The sequence below is a fragment of the Saccoglossus kowalevskii genome, chromosome 3 (genome assembly GCF_978046115.1).
Source record: "Saccoglossus kowalevskii chromosome 3, keSacKowa6.1, whole genome shotgun sequence".
Classification (NCBI taxonomy): domain Eukaryota; kingdom Metazoa; phylum Hemichordata; class Enteropneusta; family Harrimaniidae; genus Saccoglossus; species Saccoglossus kowalevskii.
In genome coordinates, this window is record NC_140643.1 from 33733287 (window position 1) to 33751405 (window position 18119).

The 18119-nt window shown below is 36.1% G+C and overlaps 1 protein-coding gene across 1 annotated transcript; it reads right to left on the bottom strand.

The window, feature by feature from the left end:
- Positions 1-147: 147 nt before the first annotated feature.
- LOC102805983 (uncharacterized) lies at positions 148-7554 on the bottom strand. The gene is made up of 13 exons (XM_006820746.2): positions 7433-7554; positions 6447-6561; positions 5958-6124; positions 5603-5750; positions 4604-4707; positions 4194-4436; positions 3502-3673; positions 3026-3161; positions 2563-2677; positions 2118-2303; positions 1756-1983; positions 819-983; positions 148-600 (listed from the first exon to the last, which is right to left on the bottom strand). The coding sequence occupies exons 1-13, from the start codon at positions 7547-7549 to the stop codon at positions 448-450; spliced, it is 2049 nt and encodes a 682-aa protein (XP_006820809.2). The 5' UTR covers positions 7550-7554; the 3' UTR covers positions 148-447.
- Positions 7555-18119: the final 10565 nt, after the last annotated feature.

Consider the following 18119-nt stretch of genomic DNA (forward strand, 5'->3'; position numbering starts at 1 on the left):
TGTCCGCCCCCTCGCATTAGTTTTGGGGTCTCCAGAGGATGTCATCCATAAAATTAAATCAGTATGGCCTTATCGCAAACACAGAAAATCGAGGCTATTTTATACGAAACAATATTTCACTTGTATCTACGATTGACACTCAACGAATTTGTTTAAACAATGCTTTAATGATGTACTAGTATATATAAAAATACAATACCCTATGTACAAGAAAATGCGAGACAATCAATACAACATAAACAAACAAACCGTCTGTAATATGGTCATTTATAAATCCGAACTTAAATGATATATTCCTATCTCAAAATAATTTCAAATTAACAGCTGTAGTAAAATGTTGGTGATAAATGTAAGTACATTGTACTATATGCATAGTTAATCACAAACTACGTTCTTATAACACCTTATATCATCTGTCCCGTACTGTTCCATACACCTATACATCTCCTAAAGTACATTACAGCAATTAGAGTTGGTGTTAAGTTTTTCAACTGCATACGGTCCAATATAATTGGTAAATATATGTGGCTGGGCAAGACCACGTGACGTAAATAACACGTCCGGTTTTCCAATTACTTTTGTGTTGTAAACTAATTGTCCCTGAAATAAAATTGACAAGAAACAACGTAAACAACAAATGACGGTTGAATGTGTTATATTTTTACGTCAATATTGTATATACGATTAGTACAGATATATCAACGCATTTTTAACATTGTTTTCACTAATTTGGACAGACATTGTGTATCTTGACTCGGTCGACAATGACGTAATACTCATTAATCAAAAAATAGTTGAGTAGATGTTACTTCATTTACCTTGTTAGTTGTCGCCGGGGAAAACGTCATAAAGTTTTGCGTGACAAGGAATGTACACTTGGCATTCTCTCTGCCGACTGGTTGCATGCTCATAACCGCTTTTCCAATACCAGGTATATCAACACTCTTATTATTATACGATAAGTATAGATATGGCATCATAAGCTGAAATAAAAAATCAGCAGTTAGCAGTTTTACCGTTTTAGCATAGCCTCGCTGTGTTTTTTTTAATTCGTACTCGATTTCCATACTTGTCCAGGATCTGTATTCAATATGACTTGACATACAATACACGATTATCTCAACGCGTGTTCGAATTTCGTATACACTATACAGTGCATTGTACAAGCGTTGTATACGTCGCTATGGGTAGTCCCACGTGGAACAGAACGCAGTGCAACGACCACCGCCTTTTAAATTGTGTATTTAAACCATGAGTAACAATCTATCTAGAACTTGATATTATGGAATATTATCACAGTAGGAACAATGCTGATTGTTTTTTGTAAATGAAAATCCTGAATTTTAAATGTTACCTATTAACATATATATTTTTTTAATAACGTTTTTGTGCCAGGTGACAGTTGTGGATATTGAATGTCACTAGTGTCTCTCCTGATTTGTTTGTATGCGCAAATGAATATAATATTAATGTATATCACCAAGAACTAGGAATCTTTAAATATTGCATAGAAAGATTAAGAACATATTATAATGAGTGAGGTCAAGGTTAAAAAACACAGCTATACATACTTACATGAATCGTGACATCATTATGACTAGAACATGAAATCACTAAATTATTTAAATGTGCTTATTAAAATTTGAAGAATAATCAAGCAATCCGGGGGTTGTTTTCATTCAACAATATATAATACTCAGAAAGAATTACGCAAAATTGTTAATTACTAATAACGCAAGTTGGAAGAAAATATACCTTAGGCGGTGGTTTATTGACAATAGCTGACGACGTTGGTATGTTGATTACCGTCCCTGACTCTGTGTGTAGTTTACCCCAGCACGCAAGATGAACATCACCAGACAACACTGACACCTTGGTTTTCATTTTCTCGGAGAATTTAACCATTATACTGAAAAACCTGTCTCGTTCTTTTTTACGGTTATCAGTACTATTCCAATGATCCAAAAAGTCGTCTTCCGATTCCTTAAAAATTAAAAAAAAAAGTTTCCAGAAGTTGAAAATATGTCATATTATATTCGGGGGGTGAAACGCACTTTTGGAGATCGTGCCAGTAGGTCCATGATCACACAATATGTTTCGACAAGACTCGTCCTTACGTGTACTCCTGGAATTATTCGTAACGCTGTGTAAGCAATGTCCATGGTTGGAAATACTGGCGGCAAACTAGAAACGATATACACATGTTGAACACCTTCCATTGACTCCAAAACATTGGTGACTCGTGTCCACGAATCGTCGCTCATTACACGCGTGGGTGTACGCTCAGACCGTGTATCTAGCATCTAAAAGAAGATAGATTGTTACGATAAATTATATGATGTCACTAATTGTCCGTATCATTGATATTTGTTTTCTTCATTTTGTGATAGATTATCAAAAATAATAAGTTCATGTCATGTGATCCCGTTACGTGAATTAGCATTGTCACGTGACATCGTGTTTTTATTTCGTCGTTTGAAGTTTAGTACGTGCCATCATGTTTACTAAAAAAGATAATCGTGGTGCCATACCACTTTGAGTTATACTACATTGGATACTTACTAGGAATGCCACATCTCTGTAACGGACGTAGAATGATATTGGCAAATCCCGTTTGTTGTGACCAGGCCATGGGTTTAACCAGGCGAAACAGTGTCTTGAATGAAGGACCATATCACTGTAAAGATATTGTTGTTGACACCAGTTTGTATCTAATGTATATGAACCAAACGAATACAGTGACGTTTTAGGAACTATTTTGTTTGGTGCGACAGTATTCATACTTTTGTAACGGGATATAATCTGTTGCAAAATGCACCTCGGTTACCTTCGGGTTCAATTTTGTTGATGTTTGATGTACAAAAAACAGGTTCAAGAGAGGTCATTGGATTGGAAAGAACCCACTATAATATGAGGATTTGTATAATAGTTTCTTCTTTTTTTACAGAAAAAACAACAACAAAAGATCCATGAAAAAGTGTTGTCCCAATGACACAAATAAAAAAACTTATTCGTAAAACGTTACCCTTCCATCGATTTGGCATCTCTTAGACACCGTAGTTGAAACAGTAACATATATTTTCTACCAGCGTCGTAAATTCCATCAAATACAGGACACATTGTACGACTACCATAACCGTCGATGATTTCATGGTCGTCCCCTGAAAGACGAATCAGAACTATCTTTGGGCAAGCTTATTTTGACGAGACATGTGCTAACTGCTTATCTTATGTGAATCACGCGTACATACATCTATTAGACAGATTTGGGAAGTACACTCACACATGATAATAGAAGGTAAATGGGCATACATCTAGGCTGGTTTATACACTGATAATTTCCTGTCATATTAGCGAATTCGACGTTTTATGTCAATTCTGAACAAATCGAAAGTGTATTTGGATAACTGTTTAGCCAAATATCGTCTTCACTGGAGCACTAATAAAGAAACACCATGACCGCCATTACTTTGTTATTTACAATGAGATATTTATACCTACACATCATAATAGAAGGTACACGGGCATACATCCAGGCTGGTTCAGGTTCTCGCCATCTTGTACAATATAGGTTGAAAAAATACTCATCAATTTCATTCTTCATTTCCTCGGTAAGTGGGGCACTAGCTCTTTCTTCTCTCGACATATTTGACCATTTTACCAGACTTGGACACTTCAAATAATTATTTGTTGTAGGAAAATGCATGATGTAAACGGCAAATTAATATAATTAAAATCAACACAACTACAACTATGTATAAAAAGTACTACAATTTGCAAAAAAAAGAACATGCAAAACCTGCAACCACTTTAAAAAAAGAGTCAGTAGGGCTCGACAAATACACTTGCTCACAACTTATATGTTGGAATATATTATACAATGAATATTAATTTGTGTTAGTGTAACAATGTGCATGTTTGCGTAAGTAATTAAATAATTAGTTTGATATTATTGTATGCTACAGTAATACAAATATCATGTTGCGAACAACTGATATCATTGAAACTTTAAGAGGTTATATAAGTATGGTATGTCATCTGTGGAATATATTGTATACGTTTTACAAATAATCACAGCAATAATCATATCCTGTACTTTCCTTTGTTTACGACCCTTGACCGTTTACTTTACCTATTTATAGTTCTAAAACGTAACCATCACAACATTACAATGTTTACACCCAATCGTTTACCTCAGCAAGTACGCCATCGGCATAGATCTGGTCACCACCCATCACCATCAAATGAAAAGGCTCTGTCTCGTGTTCTTTGCGCATGTGTTGCCACATGACATTCCTATTGGGATTGTCTTGAATTCTGTGCGCAGATGACAACGCGGCACATGAACCAAAAGTGAATCTTGGATTTGACTTCTGGGATGGAATGTAAAATGTGAAACTACGTCCATCCGGTATGGTGTATGTACATTTCCCGTCCTGGTAACAAATATACAATATATGGTATTAACTTTCGAAATCGTTGCTATTATTCATTCAACCCACTAACACGTGACCGAATAGTATTCACAGTCGTAGACGTGGGTCAGTGTGGTCTAATGCCGGCCATGATGACCATCCCATTCGTAGTTGAAAACATTGGTTACCTTTGTAGTATGCCACGGTACGCTCCAATCATATCGCCAAAGTTTCTTGTTTTTTGACTCGGCAATGGTGATGACGTCATCACTTTGTCCATTGACTGAATTACCTGAATTAGAAAACCAAAAGTAATTGCATTGACATTTTAAATATCCAACTTCACACTTTCTTGTAAACGAGCATCTAATGTTTGTATGTTCGCATTTTAGCTGTTGCCATGTCTACCCTTTTCGTACACGTTGGATTTTGATGATAATTTTGACAATAGTGGTCAGTTTAATTGCTTGTGAATTTCAAAGAATTAATAAATTGCTAATTTTATGATTATTGCACCTAATATCAGACACGTTTCGATTACTTGAATGTTGTAATCATTATCATGATAATTCATAAGATATCAGGAGGTCATCAGAAACATTTATTAACAACAACTAGGCGTATATATGAGAATTTGTTTTCCTGACAATTTTTGACAATTATTCACCTTGGTGCATGACGCATCTTCATGTGAAAGACAGCTCACTGTTAATAATTGTTTTGTCATCTCAAATTCAGGAGTTTACTTTTCAAATTCGAATGGGTTTTTGAAATTCTGTGGTCTCAGGAACTGCCGCGACAACAATACTATTACAGTACAAAGAGATGATTTTAGATTTAAATTGTGCGTCATTTGAGATGTGCTATCAGCGATTATCACTTAGAGTATCGTTTTTTTATTTTGTTTTTCTGCTTTTTTTTGTGCATCTTTATGGACAATAATTTTCTGATTGTCGCGAACCTGTTCCTACTTGCACTTTCAAAATTTATCATTTTGATGTTTAAATTTTCTTCTGAGAACAGCCACAACAGGAAATAACGTGTGTTTAAACGCGTGGCACGTCCTATATCCAAAGTATTCCTCATAATTGTTGACGTTTTCTTTTTTCACTTAATATATGAAATACGTGAATGTATTTTTTAAACAAAGTTGAGATGAGAAACTTTACCTTATCACATGTACTTACTTGCATCATTGGTGGCGTAATCGAACGTCACGGGCGGCAATGCATTCTGGTCTTTTGACGTCACGAGCAACACACATATTTGATACTGATCTTCCACGGACAATGCACGACAACCAATAATTGGTCCCATGATAAAGTTCAGTGTACCCTGAGCGAACGATATTTAAAAAAACCCACACATGTACAATGAATACATTCTTTAATAAACAAAATCTTAGTTTGTTCTTTATTTGGAAAAAAAACACATTTTGAGGGACATACTCCATATATTGTTTTCTGGGTAGGTGATTAAATAATACACTCAATAAATACACATCAACGTAATCATAAAAGTGACCATTGGTAATATGCCTACCTGAGCTGCTGGTGGGACGGCGTCTGTCGCGGCTAATGTCAATGTCCCGTTTTTCCATTTGTTGAAATCTCCGTCATGGGGGAAATATGATTTCTTAGACGTGGAAGTATTTTCTATTTCGATATAATGTGGCGACCAACCTTCTACAAATCCATTCTCGTTGAATCCTAAACAAATAGAAGAGGTATGTTGTACACACCGTGACATACACGCGTATTTTTGGACGTTACAAAATATTATTTTCGATTTTTGTGGTTATATTACAGGCAGTATAAAAGATGAATGCAATAATTTATTGTCAATGTTATGATCCATTATTTATTAATTCCAAGATTATATCTTATATGTGACAAATATTTTTACTCTGACTTCAATCGGACAATAAACTTAAATTATATGATTCGATGATTATATACGTTGATCCCAAATCAATGTTGATCATAACAACATGTGTCCCTATACTCTTCAATGTACACATCGAAAACTAACCAATTTTGACTTCTTTGATGTCGTCTATAGACTTGGTTTCGATGTCGAACACATCTGTTCGTCCAGTCTGAAACAGTATGTAGTTATCGGGGTCGACTGGGACACCATCGTCAGGCTGTCAAAATAAAGACACCACGATATTTAATACTATCACCGGAAAAATCATGGAAACATCTTTGCATGCCTAAATCATAGGAAAATACTTACAGCAAATTAATCATAAAAAAAAAACGCACAAAACTAAGTTAAGGAAGAAATAATTTGCATTTTTTTCTGCCATCGTCTCGTCTTGATTGTCTAATGCCCAACCCTTAGTGTACATACGGCGTTTACTTATAGAGATGACCATTCCATGGGAGAGTTGATGGTCGACTGTCTGAACAGAACACATCAATGCACTTAAACTGTAGATGAACTCATCGTAGTTCAAATGAATTATCTTATTCAAGAACAGATGGCGTGTCCCATGTATTGTGCACAATGTTATACAGATCGGTTGGTATGCATTCGTTTTAACTAACACAATGTAAAAATAATGCAGTGAGCATCCACGCAGTTTCATTTTCCGAACTCTTCTCATTAATAGATAATCGCACTCTCACCGCAATATAAAAACTACGGCATGTAAATAAATACATGGCAATCGTTGCCATGCCACGTAAACGGGCGACCTAATTTCACACTAATATAGCTACTATATAAATAGCCCCGTTGTTGTGGCAACGTATACAAATAAAATCGACACAATTCATAACCTCTGTTTGAACTTTCAGTCATCACCTTGAATACCGATATTAATCTCAGTATTAGGAAAAATTTAATGACTACACATATTTTTATCTGTACGTCATAACAGATAGCTTCATCCAAATCTCACCGTATAATAAGCAAAGTGATATAGTGACGTGGCTGCGTAATACAGGTAGCACATAGATTGTATATCCCAGATATCAGTGAGAATAAATCATCGAAGATTATGACATTACCTTAAGAATTGTGACGTCACTCAAATCCCTTTCCCCAATTAACTGCATATAAATTGACGATTCGTAGGCGCTATGAACGCTGGTTTTGGTCACGACCGTCACCTTATACGACACCATCGCGGCGCTGTACTAATATACAATGGCAATTGAGGTCACATTCATAATACATTTCATCTGGTCCAATAAAAACGCTATGGTAGAGGGAGCGTTCATTTGATACGTGTTGGGTGGGCACTATGATTTATTCTCCTGAATCAAGATCCAAAATATTCGAAAGCAGTGTCAGTTATTGTCGTAGTAATTTGGCCTATTACATCTATTAAAATGTATTTATGTATTTAAGTATTTCATTGAAAGCGCATTATTGGATTACCATTCTCTGTAGACCAATATAAACAGTCCAACAAATGATTTTAATATGACAAGCAGTGAAAAGCTAGGATAGTGTTGTTCAAAACTCAATAACAGATATGGGAAACCTGCCATGGTTAAACACAACTCATTATCTTTTTTTTTTGTATTACATTTGTAATTTCTGACCGGCTGACGAATCAATTATGACAGAAAATTGAAATCGGTTAAAATGAACATCTTATTGTCGACCGCACTTCCACACAGCGCACCCGGTACATATATGAAATGAATGTAGCCTCATTAGAGTTCTGAAAGATGCTACCATACCACAGACAGTGCGTGCATGAACGGTCCAAACAACACACTATTTTTAAAATTGTACCATTTTGACAAAATCTTTCGTACACATGTTACTTTTTATAGAAAAAGGCGACCGCGAATGGCATCCCAGTTGTTTAACTTGCACTTCGGGTCTATGACGTCATTACGTTCAGATCCGTAAATGTATTAAGGTAGCAGAATAGTTTTTTGGGCACTTTTCACATTTTTTTTTGAAAATCACACGAATAGCTCCCTAAGGCATGCTACATACATGGGTGTATTTATTTTATTGAAAAAAAATATCTTGTACAAGTAAACTGATTTTTTTCTAGTGTGCAAACAAATGGCCAAGTTTTTGTTTATCCAGTGTACACCCAACTAGTGCATCTCATTAATATGCATGGTTTACAAACATAACTGAACTGAGAGTAAATAGTTTTAAGTTGGGCCACTTTCTTTATTTGCTATTTACAAACAACTGATAAGATATCTGTTTGTAGTTTACACACAGCTGATAAGATGTGTGCACTGCTGCCTTTCTAGACAGGAAGTACAGCAAAGACAAAACAATCGCTTTAGAAACAACAAATTTTGAATAATCAAAAAAGTACATGAATGTACTACTTCAATGTAATTATATGTTAACAGAATAAAAACTTACAATAAATTTCTGTAATATTTTTTTCTTGGCTTTGTCATTGAAAGGTGTCTGACCACGGGGTTACTTTCTTAGTCCAGAAGTAATGCAGTTACATTGGGAGGGGGCTCCCTTTTACAAAATATGGTTGCAAACAATAAAATACGGCCATCTGTGGTGGCTATGCATTGCATGAAAATTCAGGCCACAAACTACATGTAAAGGTTGATCAATGATAAGAATATGCTTGGACCTGGTTTATATAATCCATTTTTCAGAGGAGTTTTCACCAAGTAGCCATACTTGCATGCTTAGGTTTTTCTAAATTCGTAAATTATGTTACATGTAATAAATCTGTCTGATAAATACTTGGTTGTTTTATCTAATGTACTCATGCGAACAAAATGCACGGCAACGAAATAGTAGCGTGCCCCCCCCCCCCTCTGGCCGACGTCTTGACATCGGATAGTGGACCAGAGTTTCGCGCAAGGCAAGGGTAGATCTAGGTAGTTTTTATAGATGATAACAGTGAGTCCGGTTACAATTAAATTTTGAAGAGATTCATCTACAAGTATAAGACCTGAGGTTACTGCGACGGTTAAACGGGGTTTGATTTTTAATAGCACAGGAAATGCTACATGCCGGCATACATCACTGGGTCACATTTTACAATTATTATCAGTAATTCTTTAGTTTAGTTGTCATTCACTAATTATGGACGAGATAGTAAGCACGCGAAAATTTCCAAGAAAAAGAAAGCGAGGAAGAAAGAAGAAAAACATCAAAAGAATAATCACTCCTGTCAAAAAAGATTGTGAAAGAGACGATGCTGGGTGCGTACAGAACGGATTTCCCCGTCGAAACCAGTGTTAGCCATGAAGTGGGCGAAGAAAGTTTTACCGTGACACTGGGAGTCCGATGAATCAGACTTCGATATAGTGGGTGATACTCCTGTTCAAAACGTTCGAGTAGGCAATATCTCAATAGTGGAGCGCAGGCGTCACGGTCTAGGCAGTTGTATTCGATCGAAACTGAGCCAGCCTAGCTTCCCGTCATCTCGAAAGAAGGGAGCGGTTTTCTAAATAAATAAAAAAGCTGCCATTGGAATGCGAGCGATTGGAAAGGGACGGTGCGCTCTGGTGAAACTGTCAAGCTATTAGGGGTTACCTCAACCAGTAATGGGTCCGCCCTTTCGCCAGTATGTACGAGCTGCCTCCAGGAGACTCCGAAACTCGTGGCATGCTTGAACTAATAAGTTTACAAACACAACGGCTCAACAATAAATACACTGTATTTGCAAACACTTCAACTGCCAAGTGTAGTCTCTGTATTGTTTGTTACTCGCAAACAGAACCGCCCACTTTGCATAATCCAAGCTTTAATGAATGACGTCACCGTTCGTTATCAGCACAGACCGTCACAAAACTCCATAGCGTGAAAGAAAACAGCCAAAAAACAAAGTTTTTCACAGATATAAATGTCGGTTCATGATTTTTCTCGAAAACAACTTTCAAAGCATTTTATTTACAATTAACCCATGTAAATTTTGCTGCTGAAACGGGAGTTAACGTTGATTGAAGTTTGAAATCATAAAAGTGCCGATTTCTCGGTGTTCGGTTTTTGGCAATTACCGTTGACCTAATTTTAAATGGCGTTTCACTGAATAGCGCTACGATGTCGCCGTTTAGCTTTTCTTACTCTTTGATATGTTGGCTTCATATCCGTATTTGCATATTTGCAAAATTCTGTTGCGTTTTTTCACAAACCTCGCGCAAACCAACAGTATACTCTAACTTTAGCACCAAAAAACGTGCTTGAAATTTGTGATTTTCGGAAAGAAAAAAAAAAACTTAATGCAAAAAATAGAAATACGGATTTAAACTTCATATTCTTTGCTTCAAAACAGTGTAAAGTTTTTGATCGCATGAATGACTGTAGAGATGACAATTAAAATTTTATTTACGTTAGTTAAATTATCAGCCCCGCTGATTTTCAGAATCACGTGACGCTAAAACAAACACAATGTTCACAAAATATTAATAATAGGAAAATACAAGTCAAGAGCTTTCCAAACATATATAGATTGTATGGTTTCTTGTAAAATTTATTCCGATTATAGGTGTTTACATTTTTCATGCAAAAAAACTATCCTGCTACCTTAATTTAATTACTAATTAGTCAGGTCAAAATACTAGAACTTAATAATGGCAAATATGTAGCACGCGTCCAGAGATTGACCTATTGAATTATGTGTTTTGGTATAAAACCATTAAGCATTTTTGTAAAACAGTGCTTTTAAAAGAAGATTATTATATGTAAATACTGCACAATTTTTTGTCATTTTGACCAAAATTGATTTTTTGTAATTTCTCGAATCTGAATAAATCCCCCTTTATTGTTTACAATGTTTGACACCTATCTAACAAGAAACACATGAAAATAAATACTTAAAAATGAGAAAATGGTTTCTTTTGATGGCCTAATTTATGCATTTGCTTGAAGCGGGGGGAGTCGTCATCTGCGCATGCGTCACAAACAAGCGTCTACCAATGAGCCTTTGCGTTTTTAGCGTGTGTTGTTATCATCATCGCTGAGGACTCAATTCCCGCGCGTGCGCAGGTGACGACCCATGTGTACTGCATTAGTCTGTACATATGATTTACAGGACATTGAATTACTGATTTTATTGTTTTTATTGTCATTGAATCAAAGGAATGTCACAAACATATTGCTTGTGTTAATTAGCATTTTTCTATCCTTTCTCAGCATTTATTGGATATATGTCCATATTCGCTAATATGGTATGTCGCAAATAACAGATAATTTTTCTGCATGAAAGGAATAGCGCCTTCAATGACGAAAATGAAAAAAATGACTCAACATAACTGAAGAGGATTTTTAAAATCTAAAACTATGCTATTAAGCTTAAATGTTTAAGTAAAAAATAGACATTTTAGAACAAATAAAACCACATGCGTTTCATTCGGAAATATTCGAGTTGATTGATAAAAATCGAATGTGTCAATATAGTCACTGTAAAGAGAGAGAAAGTGGGTATTATTACTGCCAGCCAGTTGACCCGCGCCGGAATTAAAAATATTGGTATCACTCACCAGGTGTACGATACCCGAGAGATGATGGTTAATACTTGTAATACCTGAATATTTAGTTTAGTTCCGCTTTCCCGCACTGAATAACAAATCTCACCAAGGGCGACCCTGGTAAACTTGCTGAGAAAGGCCCGTACATTGCCATGTCATTCATGCATAATCGCATTAAATAAATCCCGGCTTCTAATCCTGACTGTAAATAGGTATTATAGTGATATTTTGTTCTGAATAAAACTTCAAAACAATGAAAGCGTACTATAGATTTCTTAGATTTCCTTGTTATGTTAGAAATACATCATTTTTATTGACAATCTTTCTTAATTTAATATAAAACACGAAATTATGTGAATTATAGTAGGCCTACGAGTTAGGACTACTTTCAGTTCCCCTGTTGAACATACCTGCCTCTGTACATGTCGGTGACGTTGTTTATTTAACACCAGTCAAATTGTCGAGGAGTCCTGACCTCGTCACGGGGCCTTTCCTTGTTGAGGTAGGTCAATATCAATATTCATCTCCCCCCGAAAGATCCATGTGAAGGGGGCAAGGGGGGGGGGTAGCTTGTACAGGTTACAGAAAATAAAAAATGCATTTTACGTTTTTACAGGAAATAAAATGGAAAGTTCCATTTACATTCAAAAATAAGTTTTTACACTTTACAAATAAAGCAAATTCTTAATTACATTTTTATAATATGCTTGATAATTTGTGTTTAAGAATAAAACATTGAAATTGCGCACGAATTATGGCATTTAATGTGGAAAATGCTTTATACGCTTACAAAATATAAGATCTTTGTACAAATTACGCCCCAATAAGATAGCTGATCACATTTTACAACTTGTCCATGTCTATGAGTTTACGTTCTTTATTAATTTGAATTACATTATTACGAAAATAAAAACAATTGCTTACAACTTACGTTACTAGCCCTTGCCGACCCTCTCATGTGTGCAACACCCAGCCAGCCCTGAGACATTCATCAAAATGAACACTGAAGGCAGGGATTGTATAAAGGATATTCTGACTACCAGATGACAGTGGATGGTTCACCAAACTAGTGCCTCCCGCATGCACCTAGTTGGCAGACGGACTGCCTTTCTTGGAGTATATGAGTGCGGACTGAGCGTCCAGCAGAAAACACTACATTGTACTAGTGTTCAACACCCATCGATGGTATCATGTTGACCACCTTCACTAATTTATATAAACCCTACACTAATAAGATCGTTGCATTGTCAGTGTGCGAGATTCATTGAAATAAAATAAGTACTCGAGATATTGGCGGAAAAACTGGCTAATTATTGTGCAAATCATGTAATTAATTTTAATGTAAAACTAATAATGTTTGCGAACTGCCACAAACAATCAGTGTACCATTTTTCATTGAAATGTGATTATAAATTGAGATATCGATGGAACTGACGGACACGCACACACACACACACAAACTGCATAAATTCTCATTGTGTGCTTTGTACACGGGAGTAAAAAAATAGGAAACTAAATATTTGTCTTTTCCTTTCTACCCCTTGTTATCAACAGTTTATTCGGTTTATTCGCGATATAGATTTATAACCTTCGACTTTATGCAAATTGTTCTTGTTATGTGGCCAATTTAATTGCTTCCGAGAAATGTTACGGATGTGTAACAAATGATTAAAATTTGCATAAAATCGAGAGTTATAATCCGATTAAACACTACATCGAGAGTTATAATCCGATTAAACACTACATCGAGAGTTATAATCCGATTAAACACTACATCGAGAGTTATAATCCGATTAAACACTACATCAGCCACGACAAAGATCGCTGATAACATAATAGAATTGATAGTTGAAGAAAATAAAAAAAATACATATTAAGTTATTTCAACTCCCCGTGGTCTTACTCAATTCAATTAATTGTCATATTTTTTAAAGTCTTGCAAAAAGAATATTTGCTAAAGTGAGAGACATTCATGGAAACGACTTTACATTGTGTTCTATATATCACTAACAGAGTTAATGGAGGCTTGTTTGCCACCACAATAGAGAAGATTTTTAGGACGGTGGTCGTCGCGTCGCGCATGCGCGAGATATGGGTCTCATATAAACAAAGATGGTGATTTTGACTGTTGCGCACACTAACAAGTACAAACTGGGAGGTTATCGAACTTTAATTAAGTATTTTTTTGGTGTTTCAAAGGTATCGAAGAAGTCGCCAGCAATAATTAGCGCAAGTGGCGCGCAGAGCAAAGCTCGTGCTCATTTGAAAAAGCATTGGATTGTGGGAAAATCAATGTTTATCAACACAAATGTCGCACGGGCGCGGTGCGACGGCTACTGACTTTTAAAGGTAGAATGCAACTCGAGCGTCTTTGTAGCGTGCACTTATTTTATAGGAATGACAATATTGCGTGTCAAAATTGAGTATAATTAATTATTTGAGCATTCAACATGTAGACTTTTTTGTCACTGGCCATCTGTTTTTTTTTTTTTTTTTTTTTTTTTTTTGAAAACAAAATTCAATCGTTGTGCACACACTGGCGAAATGACATTTTTTAAGAAAGTACCTTCTCCGTTGTCTATCATATCTCACAGAGCAAATCAGTTTTGACATATTGAAGAACCAACGGCAAAATGGCAAAAACATATCACTTCATCTCACTTTCTTCTTCCGTGTAATATGTAATGAAAAAATAAAGACAATTACGACAATTGTATCAAACTGCCACGAGAGGGTGTGCTCATAACGATTTACAAATGCGTGTCTATTCAGGAAGCATGCAAGTGGGACAAAGGCATTGATTGCACTTGTATTATACGATGCAGCTATTTATTGAATGATACATAATGTTTCAAATATTGTCTGAATTAAAATTTGAGATGAGGTATTTTTGGAAGATTAAAGGAAATTTAATAAGGGTTGTAATAAGCTGCAAGGCGGAATATATCATACATTGATAATGTCCTTATAATGTTCTAATTATGGTCAACTCATATAGCCCTATCGTGGAGCAAATATGATGAAATTGTTTACGCGCATCTGTTAATCGACTTAATTAGCTGATTACTAGCGAACGGCTGTGTTATGTCTGGCACCGTTTAGGCCATGTGAACTTTCTGGACGGAACTCGACTCGACTAATTACGAGATAATCGTCGCTATTCGGACTACTAATTCTGACAGTTAGTATTCGCAATTATTAATGTAGTGAACGATTAATCAAAAGATATGACGTGTTCAGTACTTAGTGTGATTGCTTTATGATTGAAGGCCACGCCTTAGAGTCTTTATACTGCTTTGTAATTGGTTAAGGTTTTGAAAATGAATAAAGTTGTTTTAAGTTGGTCTTGGCGAGTACACCAGAACAGACGCAGTCCTGGAGAGTCTTGGGGCAAGTCTTGACGCAGTCTAGCAGAGTCTTGGGTCAGCCTTGCGGGGACTTTTCCCCAGGGTGCTGTGTCTTATAGAGTACTCGACTGACCGACTAAGACGAGAGTTGAACCGTATTTCATTGTGTGCGTCTATTTGACTGTAAAGTTTAAGTGACTTTCCCGATCCCGCACCTCAAGGGGACACGATAGAGAGACGAGACGAGATTCCCCCCTGGCTCGTGTGGAGAACCCCTCAGACTAGAAGATTTTCCCCCTCATACAAACATCACTGTTTTATATTTTTTTAGCTTTGATTGCCTCGTGATAGCATTTTCTGACCATGAATGATCATATATTGACAATGAATTATTTTGACCCAATGAATATACTATGATTTGACAGTGACAATGGTTGATCATGACCATAAATGACTATGACGATGATTGACCATCCATGGAATTTCATGATAAATTATGTTCATTTTTGGTAAAACATGTTAACTAGCGTTACTATGATCGACACGAAAACATGACTAGATTCAATTATAGAACAAGTAACCTGTAGAATGCTGTGTGGGTAATATTTTTATATTGATTTTTGTTGCATTTGCAGCAAATAGTTACCAAACAATGAGAAATCTATAGGATTGGATATACCTCTCAGCTGGCTTCACATGCATAGTTCAAGACTGCCTAACCGGTGCTTATACCAGGATTTAGTTGCAGCACTGTGGTCTGTGGTTACAGCTTCATTTTCCGAGTAATCACAAGAAATTGACATTACAATAGAAAATAAAAGACTGGCACTCCCATACAATTAATAGCAAGTGAAATTCCTGGAATTGAAACATAGATTTTGAAGTCACTGGTGTAGGCATTGAATAACTTCAAGTTGGCATAAAGACGAGGTAGTTTATTTAATCAGTGCTGAACTAGAGGTTGAAATTATAATTAAGTTCGTTGTCATATAATTTGTTTATTTAAATTTCTCCTGAATTCAAATAGAATACACTGGTGAAAGGATGTTTTTGAGGTGTGGTTACATTGTGTATGGAGTGGTAGGGTTGGGTGTCATATAATTTTTTCATTTTCAACTCTCATGAAATCACACAGAATTTCACTTAATTTATTTTCGATGAAAAGTTTTCAAGCATACGGTGTGAATCAAATTTTCACTGTGCTGTGTCAAGTCTCAATAGAGTATGAGGGAAATGGCATTTTCACTGGAATTTATTTTAGCGGAAAAATGTTCACAGTGAAAGGAAGTATTCCACATTATTACATATATATTGCAGTTTATTTTGATTCGTCCCTGAAATCAAAATCGGTACTTCCACACCCCATATGCAAATGAGGTCTGAGAGCGAATAAAGTAGTCCGTTCAAGAGTAGCGTTTTTCGAAACATGGCAGAAATAAACAATATTTAGAAGTACGATACTTTACGTTTGGGTACATGAATATATTTGCCGAGTGAAATGAAATTTGAACAACAGTAATGGTACTTCTAAGCAGTAACTTATTTTGACTAAATCTAATTTGCATATCACCCATGCAATGATGTTTTGGTATTTTCACGGTCAATATGCAAATGAACATGGTATTGGCGATTCGCTCCACTTGGATTGCCCTTAAAATCACTTTAATTTTGTGTATCTGTGTGTGTGTGTGTGTGTGATTTCTAGTGTTTTCACGTATTAATTCTTCTGTGATTTGTTTGGCTTGGCCGATTTCGCTCAAACTTAGCAGGTAGGTCACACCTTCACCCTAGTTATCAGGAAATGTATCTCCTACAAATTGTGGATACAACACCTCAGACATAGCTCATTTTGCTCAGCTTGAGTGTGGGCACAAAGTTACTATTGGTAAAATCTGAAAACAAATTCTGACCACCGTTTCCATGGAAACAGCCAACAACTGAATTTTTTAATACCTTCACGCCAAATGTATCACACCCTACATTTCTATGATTAAAAAGCATGGACGTAGCTCATTCTAATCTGCTTGAGTGTGGGCAACAATTGACTGAGATTTTTTTTGGCTTGGCTAATTTTGTTTATAATTGACAGGCAGGTCGTACCGTCACTAATTGGCAAAACAATCCTGGTCCACAGCTACCATGGCAACAGCCAAAAACTGTTTTTTGAATACTTTCGACCCCAAATTTATTACCTCCCATTAGTCTTGTATTCATGCCTTTTATTTTGGCTACGTTGCACACCGGTAAGAGATCACCGACGCCGACATTGTTACATGTACTGTATCAACGTAATCCCGACGCAACTTTGAACTTTGAATGAACTGTAAATGCTGCCTGCAATCTAGAAAATACTATCGGTTGGAAATAATAAATTTAAGGGATTGTTCAGTTACTCTGGCCTGGGGGGGGGGTCGGCAGATTCCATTTTGTCAGCTGTAAATCTCAGTTGACCCACCCCTATCAACAACAAAAAGTGGGCGACCCCCTAACATTATATTTTAAAACATGCTGACCCCCCCCCCCGAAAAACAAAGAAACATTAACAGTTTTGGCTCTGACATGATTACAAAATGTATGATGTGCATTGAAAATATCGTGGTTTGCCGTAATTTTTAGTGTTTGCATTTAATAGACCAGTCACCTTAGGAGGGGAGGGGAGCCAAAAAACGACTACAGAAAAGGCTGCAGGAAGTAGGGAAATCTATGCTGCTAAAGATAGTAAATAAAAACAAAGCTGTGGAGTACTCACTTGATAAACGCCCTTATAAGATAGGAAAAGAGGATTTGAATCTAGGCGGTTTGAAAACTAATTTGGATTTAATATATCTTTCATATCTTATAGACCAGGAAAGCTTTACACCTGAAGCACAGTCTGTGCTTATGAAAACAAAGGACACTTTGATTTTTGTATAAATTTGTGTTGGATT

Coding starts and splice junctions, on each gene's coding strand:
- LOC102805983 (XM_006820746.2), bottom strand. CDS start 7,549: ATGGTGTCGTATAAGGTGACGGTCGTGACCAAAACCAGCGTTCATAGC. Junction 4,708..5,602: donor TTACGCCACCAATGATGCAA/GTAAGTACATGT, acceptor TTTCTAATTCAG/GTAATTCAGTCAATGGACAA. Junction 601..818: donor CCCCGGCGACAACTAACAAG/GTAAATGAAGTA, acceptor ATTTTATTTCAG/GGACAATTAGTTTACAACAC.